Source organism: Dendronephthya gigantea, unplaced genomic scaffold (genome assembly GCF_004324835.1).
Source record: "Dendronephthya gigantea isolate DGI-Jeju-01 unplaced genomic scaffold, DenGig_1.0 000014F, whole genome shotgun sequence".
Lineage (NCBI taxonomy): Eukaryota > Metazoa > Cnidaria > Anthozoa > Malacalcyonacea > Nephtheidae > Dendronephthya > Dendronephthya gigantea.
In genome coordinates, this window is record NW_021163024.1 from 2,710,531 (window position 1) to 2,724,010 (window position 13,480).

Below are 13,480 nucleotides of genomic sequence, written 5' to 3' on the forward strand. Positions count from 1 at the left end.
CTTGTCAGAATTCAACGTTAGAGATTATGCAGTTTGTTCTGGGTTTAATATGAGTTTGCTTTATTCGCCATAGATTTCTGTCCATTCTTCGTCAGCTAGAGGCTCTTCACGATATGCTAAACCGAGCACAATTTTCAGTTGTCACCTTTGAATATTGGGCGCACTTATTAAAAAAAAAAGGCTCGCTTCAAACCACGCTTCAAATTAAGGCTCGTATTCTTTAGAATTTTCTTTTTTAACAATGCAAAACATAAAATTAAAATAATCTTGATAAAATTTGGGTCTGCGGTCGAAAATATTTGAAATACTATGAACAAAACAGCATAGAACCCCAGGAAATAAGACAATGAGTTTACACTGACTCATGCACTTGCGTGATGTCGCGAAAATTGCTATTACCAGTGTTCTGTTCCTGACTGCCATCGGTTAAAAAATATATAGATCAACATTCAAAATGCTTTTAAAATTTTTTCGTTTATCGGACTGATGCATCCGTATTTTTGATGTCTGCGGCACTTGATTTAGGGGCTAATATTAATATAATTATTCACGTTCAGCGGCATTAGTTTCTTTTGAAATTGATTTTTTTACTGTCTGCTAACATGATGTACAGCTGCCATCAAAGACCGTTCACACTATGCCGGATTCACATAGTCACAACATCAGTTTAACTTGTTTTACGGTATCCCCGTACCCAAACTTTTTTCATTTGCCATATCATGCTAAAGTAATCATGCTATCATGATTTTGGGATTAAAACTCGCACATGCAGACATGGCTAATTTTCAGTGATATCGGGACTGCATTGTAAAAAGGGCCAAAAAGCTATGTTACAGAGGTAGGTTAGGGCGCAAAGATAAGCAAAGCCAAACAGAAAGTGCCTTCTTAATCCGTTATACAAAACATTTCAAATGTGTATAATGTGGTTAAACTGCCTGATGAGACTGATTCTTTAAAAGTTGAAGAAACACTCCCTTCAGAAAAAATTGTGCCATGAATACGAAAGTTAATATTATATTGAACGAAATTTCATCGTACATCAGACTTTGGCCTTGGTTCAACGTTGCACTTTAGTCGCGTCGAATGCAATTCAAACAATAGATGATAATGAGTTTAACATCCATTAACAATTGTTCGAATTGCATTCGACGCGATCAAAATGCGACATTTAACCTAGGCTTTAATTTACTATCAGAATCACAATATTTGAACGGATAATGATTGATTTCATAATTTCGTTGATAGAGCTATAATTTAAAGTAACACATTTTTTAGTTTGGCAGATCGTACAAAATTCCCAAAACAGACAAACCGAACCACTACCTTTTTACCTATAAACTATAGCGGTGTGCTTAATGCCCGAGGTCTGTTCTCAATGCAACAGTTCTATTTAGTCATTCATAATCACACTCGATATAAAACTGAAAATAGATGCAAAATTATTAAATTACAAGCTAGAAAAGCCACAGCTTTTTTGCCATAAACATCTGGTGATGCACAGTCTAAGACAGAATACAATTTTTGATAAGATTGAAAATAGCCTATAATTTTGTTGTTTTTTGGGCTAATGCATGCATATTATATAATGTTTACTCTAATCATGTATAGTATTATTGTATAATTTATCATCTGCAAGCTTATAAGTGTTTTAAATTGGTACGTGTCGCGATAAGGATGCATGTAGCATATTTCTATGATTTTCAGTAATGCTGTTTTGCAAAAGACAGGACGCACAGACAACCCGCTGGTTAATTTTAACAACGCGGTGCGATTTTTAAGAGTTTAAAAACTCCAAAAGCAAAGAAAGTTTAACCGTTCCCTATACGTACATTCTTGTTGATTATTTACCGATAATATTATATTTTGAATGCTCTGGCGTCCATGAACTTAAAATTTTGCTTGTCGGAATTCAACGTTAGAAATTATGCAGTTTGTTCTGTGTTTAATATGAGTTTGTTTTATTCGCCATAGATTTCTGTCCATTCTTCGTCAGCTAGAGGCTCTTCACGATATGCTAAACCGAGCACAATTTTCAGTTGTCACCTTTGAATATTGGGCGCACTTATTAAAAAAAAAGGCTCGCTTCAAACCACGCTTCAAATTAAGGCTCGTATTCTTTAGAATTTTCTTTTTTAACAATGCAAAACATAAAATTAAAATAATCTTGATAAGATTTGGGTCTGCGGTCGAAAATATTTGAAATACTGTGAACAAAACAGCATATAACCCCAGGAAATAAGACAATGAGTTTACACTGACTCCCTTGCGTGATGTCGCGAAAATTGCTATTACCAGTGTTCTGTTACTGACTGCCATCGGTTAAAAAATATATAGATCAACATTCAAAATGCTTTTAAAATTTTTTCGTTTTTCGGACTGATGCATCCGTATTTTTGATGTCTGCGGCACTTGAATTGGGGGCTAATATTAATATAATTATTCACGTTCAGCGTCATTAGTTTCTTTTGAAATTGATTTTTTTACTGTCTGCTAACATGATGTACAGCTGCCATCAAAGACCGTTTACACTATGCCGGATTCACATAGTAACGACATCAGTTTAACTTGTTTTACGGTATCCCCGTACCCAGATTTTCTTCATTTGCCATATCATGCTAAAGTAATCATGCTATCATAATTTTGGGATTAAAACTCGCACATGCAGACATTGCTAATTTTCAGTGATATCGGGACTGCATTGTAAAAAGGGCCAAAAAGCTATGTTACAGAGATAGGTTAGGGCGCAAAGATAAGCAAAGCCAAACAGAAAGTGCCTTCTTAATCCGTTATACAAAACATTTCAAATGTGTATAATGTGGTTAAACTGCCTGATGAGACTGATTATTTTAAAGTTGAAGAAACACTCCCTTCAGAAAAAACTGTGCCATGAATACGAAAGTTAATATTATATTGAACGAAATTTCATCGTACATCAGACTTTGGCCTTGGTTCAACGTTGCACTTTAGTCGCGTCGAATGCAATTCAAACAATAGATGATAATGAGTTTAACATCCATTAACTATTAGAGACCTTTAGTTTGACGTTTACGGCAAACGCCAAACCGCTAACAAAGTTTGTGTTTTAACTCCACTCTCCTTAAGTGTGCGACAATTTCGCTAAATTACAAACGTTCTGCATAAAACTTGTAATGTTCAGCAGTAATGTAAGAAAGCAATAGGCTATTTCTTATGTATTTGGAAAAGCAGCAAATTCAGCTTTGCCGTATACGTTTCACGTTCGCCGTATAAAATTCAATGCCTGAACGGCTGAGGGTGTATGCAGTCTTTCAAGCATTAAATTTTATACGGCCAACGTGAAACACATACGGCAAAGCTGAATTTACTGTTTTGCTAAATACATCAGAAATAGCCTATTGCTTTCTTACATTACTGCTGAACATCACAAGTTTTATGTAGAACGTTTGTAATTTAGCGAAATTGCCGCACACTTAAGGAGAGTGGAGTTAAAACACAAACTTTGTTAGCGGTTTGGCGTTTGCCGTAAACGTCAAACTAAAGGTCTCTAATGTTCGAATTGCATTCGACGCGATCAAAATGCGACATTTAACCTAGGCCTTTAATTTACTATCAGAATCACAATATTTGAACGGATAATGATTGATTTCGTAATTTCGTTGATAGAGGTATAATTTAAAGTAACATATTTTTTAGTTTAGCAGATCGTACAAAATTCCCAAGACAGACAACAGAACCACTACCTTTTTACCTATAAACTATAGCGGTCTGCTTAATGCCCGGGGTCTGTGCTTAATGCAACAGTTCTATTTAGTTTTTCATAATCACACTCGACATAAAACTGAAAATAGATGTAAAATGATTAAAGTACAAGCTACAAAAGCCACAGCTCTTTTGCCATATACATCTGGTGATGCACAGTCTAAGACAGAATCCAATTTTTGCTAAGATTGAAAATAGCCTATAATTTTGTTGTTGTTGTTGTTGGGCTAATGCATATTATATAATGTCTACTCTAATCATGTATAGCGTTATGAAAATACCTGCGTACAAGCCAGGGATAAAAACTTGATGCTTCACAATTCACCAAATGATGATAAATGTTTTCTTCGGTAGGGAAAGTGTAGGACAGCTGAAATCTCCAGCTGATTTTAAAGGTTTGTTGTGACGTCACTAGTCACGGGTGTAGCGGCGGAATAAATTAAAAGGTTAAATTTAAAACTCAAAATACCTTAAAAACAACGATATTGGTCATGGATTCTAAAGAATATTTTAAAATAAAAATCAACCAATGCGATTACGATTTTGAGCTGTAGAAATTTATTCCGCCTAACCCTGAACCGCCTGTAGTGCCTGTAGAAACCCCAAGCGGAAGTACGAGTGAAGACACGAGACTAGGAAATTGTTATTTTTGTATGTGTCTATGTAAAGCTATACAACCATTTGCAAGCTTCCAATAACCGGGCACCCGAAACAAGGTTTTGAAATGTTTGAATTAATGATTTTTTCAACGAAAACACATTTGTTTTGATACTAAAACGTTTTCTGGGAGGGCCAAAGCTAGCCTCGTACCCAGGCGCTTTAATAAAAAACATTGTAAATAATATAACGTTGCATTCAGTTATTATATAGAGGTCAGCTGAAAGAAGCCAAGCACGCGGTGGTGCTTGGGGTGGTTTTATTTTGTGAGGAAGCGCCTGGCAGAAAATGATAGATTTCTGAAAAACGTTTTTATTTTTGCAGGTTTTTCTTATTGTTTATTGAATAAGCGAGTCTAGCTAAATTATTGTAGGATTATACTAAAAATAATATTATATACTGTACAATGACGTTGTCATTGAGAAATAATCCGGATATAAATTTGTCTTTATCTCTTTATTCAAATCTATAGCGATTTTCTAAAATAAACATCCCCGCGTTCAATATGATAAATTATAAGTCAAAAGAAGAAGAAGAAACATAATTCTTAATTTATAGTTATGATTAAGAAAGGCTACACCTGTCGTATTATATGTTTCCATGTCTATTTCAGTGAAAAAACATTCCATCTTTCGCCTCGTGAAATATTCCTACAATTGTATATCATAGTATCATACACATTCATTATTAGTCTAATAACTAGGTTACCTGCAAGGTAGGGATTGCTGCAAGCATTTTAGGCTACAAGTGAACTGTTATATGAAATGTTAGTAAACGAAATCCGTTTTAACTAATAGTAATAGCAGGTTTAAAACACGTAAAGTGAACCTCTATTGAGCGTTAACTCGCTGGGGCTGTACACGAATTAACACCTGTTAGCGAGAACACTGTCAATGACGTCAATATGTAGGTAATTACATGCTATATCAAGTTCTAACTTTTATCTCGAAATTGTTTTGAAATAGGCTGGTTTATACAGGGTGTATCAAAAAAAGTAGACAATTTTGAAATGTTTAGAAAACTATAAATTTATCAATCTCATAGATTTGTGCTAGTATGGGTACTTTGGCATCTTCAGGTCATTCTAACACTAAAAACAAACAGAAAAATTAACCTCGAAAAATGGAAGAGCGGTTTGTGGAAGCATCATTTTGAATGGCTTGTGCAAACATGAATGAAAGGTTTAAAATCCAATTTGAATTCAAGGGCTGACCGTTTGGGTATTTGTTTACAAAGAATCGAAATTTCAGAAATTTTGATGAAAATTAAGTCAGCCGCGCAACTGCGTAAACGTGGGCTTTTTTCCGTTTAACTCGCAGCTTGAGTAACTTTTTTCATGCACGAACGATTTCATGTATGAGTGATTGCTCGGGTGATTAAACTAACAATGGTGTTGTGAAAAAAGTTACTCAAGCTGCGAGTAGCAGAAAAAAAAAGCCCACTTTTACGCAGTTGCGCGGCTGACTTAATTTTCATCAAAATTTCTGAAATTTCGATTCTTTGTAAAAAAATACCCAAACGTTCAGCCCTTGAATTCAAATTGGATTTTAAACCTCTCATTCATGTTTGCACAAGCAATTCAAAATGATGCTTCCACAAACCGCTCTTCCATTTTTCGAGGTTAATTTTTCTGTTTGTTTTTAGTGTTAGAATGACCTGAAGATGCCAAAGTACCCATACTAGCACAAATCTATGAGATATTTTGATAAATTCATAGTTTTCTAAACATTTCAAAATTGTCTACTTTTTTTTTATACACCCTGTATTATGATTTCGCGAGTAAATTTGCTATAAAGAAAAAAGATTTATAAATGTTCAATTGCCCAAAAGATTTGTAGATTGCACTCGGCAAAAACGAATCATCAGAAAATAGCCATTTTACAGTGTCATGAATAGCAATTTCTCCGGTGTTGGATAGACCCGGGAGTGTTTTTCCCGCTGTCAAGGGTAAAGTGATGTTTTGTTACTCTTCACATGAGGCCAAACACTTACATGGGCTCTTACAACAAAGACAAATAGCATATTTCAAAAACAAATATCCATGTTCCAAAAAAATGTTTTATTTTGTTAAACATATGCTACTGCTCAGGGCCTGTATTTTCGCTAGGCGGAATTTTGCGCCCAAACAATATTTTCTGCGCGGAAACTGAAAAGTACAATACTTTCAACTTTGTTGCGGGGAAAATGTCGCTATAAATACGCGCGCAAAATTCTACCAAATATTACTATTATTGTTAAAGTGCCTATATCACTAGTGGGATCTTTACGGATTTAAATAGGCTAAATATAGCTTGAAAAATTAGTTTATAAGTTCTACAACCCTTTTTGATAAAGTTGAATAGTTTCGGAAATATTTACATCCAAACATGACGATTTGCCTAAATTTCCGTCGTGCTCGGGGGCCTGGGACTCAGGAACCGACTGAGTTCTTTTCAAACATAATATAATCAATTGTAATTTTACTTCGATCTCCCAATAACGTAAAATATTTTGAGAAAAACTCGCCCAGTTGCTACAGCCATACACAACGCACCGTTCCCGCATTTTTTTCTTGAAAAGAGCAAACTATATCGCCAGTGAAACTCTTCATGTTTACATTATAAAAGACGGGCGTGTTTGCAAATCATTCCTGAGTTCCAGTCCCCCCAACCGACGTATTTTCAAAACTATTTAATTATATCAAAAAAGGTTGTAGAACTTATAAACTAATTTTTCAAGCCTTTTCAAATCCGTAAAGACCCCACAAGTGATATAGGCACTTTAATATTCCTGTTGTGATTCGTATGTTAAAATATTTTTAAATCTAGCTGCTTCTAAGTTCTAAAGACTTTGACTTCAACGAGCTGTAACTCGCAAGACAACGTTCTCTCCTTAATACTTTGAACTTTGAACGCGCTCGAGAAGACGTGTAATCAGAAACCACGGTAAAAGCACTAAATATCAAAAACATTTAGCTCATTGTAAAATAGGAATAAAAACATATGCCTATGCTTACAGTAACCTAATATAAAATAAGTCAAACATTGCACGAATCTGAGTGATTCAGTCAGGCAATTTAGACGATCAATTCCATATTTTATCTGCGACTATGTCATGTTATTCCAGATGTTATTAAACACGACTCGCAAGCGTCAAGCCGCATACTTGAAACATCATTTGATGCAAAATATGGAAATCAACAAAACAATGCAAATGTCAATGGATAAAAAAGACTTTTGCTTCACAGCACTGACAGCTCAACTGCTCAAGCAAAGCGAATTAGCAAATTGGATAGTACATCTTAATATTCTAGAAGAATTTATATAGTTCGTATATAAACAGCATGAATCTAGCTGTGATTGATTGTATGCTTTTAGCGTTTCATAAATATATACAAGTTAAAATTGTAAACGTAACTGTAAACGTAACATGTGAACGAAAGATGAAAATATCTTACCTTGAATAGTCAAAATAGAACAGAAGCTTTAAAATTTAACAAAAATTTGAAGACCCTGTCCATCGAAATAAAAAAGCACATGGATATGAGCATTCAGCGAGTTTAAAATTTGTGTTCTACGCATAAAAAACGCGCACGACCACAATTCCTTGCGCTAAATAAAATTTAGCTCAAAACCCCCTCTCTGCACAAATTAGACTACTGCTACGCTCGCTCGCTTCAGGCTCGCTCGCTCCGCAGCAATTAATAACCTTAATATGATCATTTCTACAACCCTCTGTTACAGGATTTAACTGCAATTACTCAGTGAAATAATGTTTTCTAGGCCTGTGTTGTAAATTACCAACAATCTTGCGTGGAATGCTGTTCTACAAATCAGCCTGCCGGAGTTTCATCTCACTTTTTGTCATAGATCGTCGATTGTTGTTCCAGTTGTACCATGTCATTCCACCTGAAGATATACCTGCCCTGGGGAATAAACCGTTGAGATTGGAGTTTCCACATGTGTTGTCATGGTTACTGTACCACCATGCACCAGTGTGGAGAACAGCACAGTTAAATTCACTTGACATGTCGTTATCTCTATCTTTGGTACTGAATTTTGCCCCGTTATTATCAATCAACGAATCTCCAGCATTTTCTGAAATTAAATTTTATTGATTTTCAGTTCGTATTTACTATAGCGGATACAACGGCACAAACTTGTTCAGTGTATCATGAGAATATTAAATTTAACTATTCTTTTAGGCCTTACGGCTGCTTTCCATGCAGTTACGCGTTTTTTATACCCAGGTACACGCACGGAAATTTTTAAATGCTCCTAAATTTTTACTATTTAACACCAAGGTCAAGTGAATAAATCGAATGAACTTAGTTTTCTATATATATTTTAGTACGCATTAGTTGACCTAGATGTTAAATAATAAAAATTTAAAAGCATATAAAATTTTCCGTACGAATACGTGCGTATAAAAAACGCGTAAGTGCATGAAAAGCAGCCTTAAATTTTTAATTTTACGTGCGTGTACGTACGAACAAAAAACGCCACCATGGAAAACAGCCCTAAATTTATGGCAGTCCAAAGTCGGCCAGACTTTTACTATTACATCAATCTTATCAGTTACTAGTGCAAATTCACCTCCTAGACAAAAAATTACATTTCTATTAAAAGCAATTCCACTTTTTTATCATGAGTTTCTCGTAAGTTATCATGCTTTATAAAACAAGCCATTAATTCTCCACTATTCGGTTTGCCTTGTCATTGTAACTAGACCTAGGAAGATGCTAAGCATCATGGGGCGAGCCTAAGCAAGAACAATAAGAGCGAGGTAAAGCATGTGATTTCATTTTGTTTTCCACGTGAAAACGTGAAGAAAACTGATTTGCTATAAATTTTTTGGATATCATGATGGATTACATATTACATACCTTCTGGAGCACATTTTACTCCAGCATCTTCAGAATGATGACAGTTGTGGAGTCCCCAGCCTCCATGGGAACAACTGGCCAGATTTTGCTCTTTCCCAGAACAACGAACATCGTCTAACCATATCTGCCCTGAACCAGAGGGGACAAGATTTCCCTGAAGGACCGCAAGGGTAACCAAGTTGATGACGCACAACTTGAGCATCCTTGATATCCCATTTGTCGTCACAGATTGTTCCCCATGTTCCCTTATGAAATACCTCCACACGACCAATACCCATGGAACTTAATGGCTCTTGCAGCCTCACTGTTTGATCTAAAATTATGGCAATGATCCTGAGGGTTATTACCAACAGCTCACTAAACCAACACTTAGTAAATTTAGGACCTAAATATCATTCCAAAGAGCAAAATAATTATTTAGTAATTCCGGGCTAACTTAAGAATTACGATTTTCTCTGCTTTAGAATTATTGAGTAGGATTCAATCAAAATGCTTTTGCGGACTTTGACATGCCTTTATTAACGTGTTCATTAAACTGCAGTACGTAAACAATTAAACATTCAGTGTTTCCTCATTGAACTAGCTCTTGACCAAGACAAGCGAGCAGAAAAAAGCTAATTGCAATGATTTCGTTCCAAGGAATGTTGGATTATCAAATTCACCTTTTTGAGAACAATTTACCCCAGCATCATCAGAATGTTGACAATTATGGCTTCCCCAGTTCTTAGACGGACAATTAGTTAGTTCTTGTTCATTCCCAGTGCAATGAACGTCGTCTAACCATATCGGTCCAGTGCCAGAGGGAACATACTTTCCTTGCAAGGCTTCTTTAGCTTTTTTATAAGCAAGTTGACGACACACAACTTCAGCATCTTTAATATCCCAGTTATCGTCACAGATTGTTCCCCATTTTCCGTTATGGAATACTTCCACACGACCTGTACCATTTGATCTTAATGCCCCCCGCAGCCTGATAGTTGGTCCTGAAAATGAAGATGCGATAATAATAAAACGGCTGACTTTTTGAGATGACGTCATAGTTATCATCTTCTTAATTATGGCTGGCAAATTAAAATTCAGCCTAAATTTTTGCCTGCCATTTTAAACATTAGTTAAATACAAAATACTTGCCACGAAAGAGAGTTGACCAGCTTTTTGATACATTATAAATTATGATTGCAAGAACCCATGCATGCAACAAACCCTCAGTTACTATACACAGGGTTGACTCCACACTAAAATTGTGAAATGACTCGAAAACCCAGTTGACTACAGTACTGTCCAGAAGTAACCTAACAAATCAAGGTTAATCTACGTTAAACCTCGGTCTCATCGCGGTTGAATCGAGCTCAAACCAAGGTCAAACCGTGGTGAGACGGAGGTTTAACACCTTGGCTTATATTAACTCGGTCTGACAGACATTTCTTAAGATTTTTTCGATATGTTTATTGTGCTGTCGAATATCTCAGCTGTTCTTAAAATTTCGTTAGGAACCGAACAGAAGCTATAAACGTATTCCTTTCATTTGCGGTCGACCGCGACCGAATTGCAACCGCAACTGCAGTGTCAGGGCAGTTTTCCACTAGGCGGAATTTTTCGAAACGAAATTTTTCCTTCGATTTTCTTTTTAATTTTGACCGGTGAAGGGAATCCGCTACGGTCGAATTTTCATAATTGAAAAGAATATCAGACGAAAAATTCCGCCTAGTTGAGATTGGCCTATTTCTGGACAGTAGCTACCTGTATATTTACCCTCTGTGGAAAATCCACCAACGTTCAGTTTATAACCCTCAGATTCAGAACTCACAGAAAACATCGAATAGTTTACAGAAGCTATCGCATCACCAGACTTTAGTATAATTCTTGATGTGTTTTGACCAGATTCTGTTAAACGATTTATTTTGTCTAAACCAAGCCAAAAATTCCCAGAGAGAGTGCCAAATCCTGTTTTATATTCTGACCAACCACGATAAAAATCCACACTTGGATCTTTCCTTCTCTGAATCACCGTCCATCCTCCTTCATTGGTTGTCATATCACACCAGTCCTGAAAAGAACCCTTACCATCCGGATTTATGATGTAAATTCCATCAGATCTCCTACCAGACTTGTACCAATGTGCGCAACTTTTAACTGAAACTGTTGAATATTACAATAAACATAAAAAAATTTACTAGGAAATGTTTATGCCTTGTTAAATAGTAGCTGAACGCAACGTTACATGTTTTTCTACTAAAGCGCCTGGGTACAAGGCTGAAGATTGAAGGAAGCTGATTGATAAGATTTGGTTGCAGAAATCTAAATGCCAATTACCAAAGCATTTCACTCCAGCATCTTCAGTATGACCGAAGATGAGTGTTTTGCTAAATGTTTTGGATATCATGATATGAAATTGTAAGCGTCAGATAATTTACCTTTTCGAGCACATTTCACTCCAGCACCCTCAAAATGACCACAGTTGTGGACTCCCCAGTCTCCATGGGAACAACTGGCCAGATTTTGCTCATTCCCAGAACAACGAACATTGTCTAATCATATCTGCCCTGAACGAAAAGGAACATCGTCTAACCAAAGGGCTGCAAGGGCTTGTTCATAACCAAGTTGACGACAAACAACTTGAGCATCCTTGATATCCCATTCGTCGTCACAGATTGTTCCCCATTTTCCGTTATAGAATATTTCCACACGACCAACACCATTTGAACTTGAAGGCCCTTTCAACTGGATTGATAGCCCTGGAAATTATGACAACGGACTAGTAAGCGACCAGTGGCGGTTCCAGCGTAAGTCAGATTAAATTAATACAGCTCTAACTTGCAATCATAATAATAGGCTTTTGTAAAATTATTCTTGGAGATTATAGGAATTACATAAACATGGATAGACATCCATGTCAGGTGTAAAGTGTCCAAAGGCAGACCTCTTGCAGTTTTGCTGGCAAATGTTTATTACGTGATATATTGTGTGATATTCTTCACTGATTTGTCATTACGTCATTGTTTTTATGACTTTTGCCGTGTGACCTACAATCATTTTCAAAAGGCTTGGGACATGGTACCAAATTACCGATTTCAACACAAACCCAGATCATCCGCGCCCCCTTTTCAATGTTGTGTCCTAAGTAGACGGACATTTTGTTCGCAAACTGGTAACCATTTTTGATTTGGGGAAGGGGGGGGGGGTTGTATGGCAATGATCCTATATTACAAAATTTAGTTAAAAATAGTAATTGCCCAACTACTTTTAAAAATGATTGTATTTCACTGATGTTTTGGCATTAACGGAGATGAAAACACAATGTATGACGTCTGCATTTTGGAAAATTTTGGGACACGAAGTTATATTTCTGATCATAGGTCGATTTAGCATTAGGACGTGAACGTCAAAGACGACGTGAAAATGGCAAATAAATGGCGTGATGCGCCCAAATATGGACATGCCACGTCATTTACTCGCAATTTTCACGTCGTCTTTGACGTTCACGTCCTCATGCTAAATCTCCCTATTTATGTATTCTGTGACGCGGGTATGTAACAGGTTGCCCAAATTCTATATAATGGGCCGTGGTCATCAAAATTTGTACGTACACGCAAAATCTGAACAAATAAAAACTGGTAATTACCAACTTTCTGAACTCTAATTTCGCAAACGTTTTTTTAAAATTACTTTAAAAACTTAATACAAAATCAAATGTGAAAAGATAGCATAAAACTGAGCGATAACTATAAAAATACGCAATTCAAGGGTTTTGAAAAGGTACGTGTCGGATTTATTATGTAAATTCCATCAAATCTCCTGCCAGACTTGTACCAATGTGCGCAGCTTTTATGTGAAACTGTTGAATATTACAATAAACATAAAAAAATTGCTAGGAAATGTTTATGCCTGGTTAAAATTTACAATCTACAGCTGTAGTTGTTTTGCTGTTTCCAGTTAGCCTCAAGCTCGGTGATTACGAACTTAAATAGTAGCTCAACGCAACGTTATATGTTTTTCTACTAAAGCACTTCGGTACAAGGCTGAAGATTGAAGAAAGCTGATTGATAAGATTTGGTTACAAAAATGTAAATGCCGATTACCAAAGCATTTTACTCCAGCATCTTCAGAATGATGACAGTCATGGACTCCCCAGTCTTTAAGGGAACAACTGGCCAGATTTTGCTCATTCCCAGAACAACGCGAACATCGTCTAACCATATCTGCCCAGAACCAGAAGGAACA

At 36.2% G+C, this 13,480-nt stretch overlaps 1 protein-coding gene across 1 annotated transcript; it reads right to left on the bottom strand.

The window, feature by feature from the left end:
• Positions 1–8,199: 8,199 nt before the first annotated feature.
• On the bottom strand, positions 8,200–12,392 carry LOC114519768 (deleted in malignant brain tumors 1 protein-like). The gene is made up of 8 exons (XM_028539940.1): positions 12,326–12,392; positions 11,829–11,994; positions 11,674–11,747; positions 11,000–11,398; positions 9,922–10,242; positions 9,517–9,572; positions 9,260–9,413; positions 8,200–8,471 (listed from the first exon to the last, which is right to left on the bottom strand). The coding sequence occupies exons 1-8, from the start codon at positions 12,390–12,392 to the stop codon at positions 8,200–8,202; spliced, it is 1,509 nt and encodes a 502-aa protein (XP_028395741.1).
• Between the last annotated feature and the right edge of the window lie 1,088 nt (positions 12,393–13,480).

Coding starts and splice junctions, on each gene's coding strand:
- LOC114519768 (XM_028539940.1), bottom strand. CDS start 12,392: ATGTCCGTCTACTTAGGACACAACATTGAAAAGGGGGCGCGGATGATC. Junction 11,995..12,325: donor CTGGGTTTGTGTTGAAATCG/GTAATTTGGTAC, acceptor CATAATTTCCAG/GGCTATCAATCCAGTTGAAA. Junction 8,472..9,259: donor AGTAAAATGTGCTCCAGAAG/GTATGTAATATG, acceptor ATTTAATTTCAG/AAAATGCTGGAGATTCGTTG.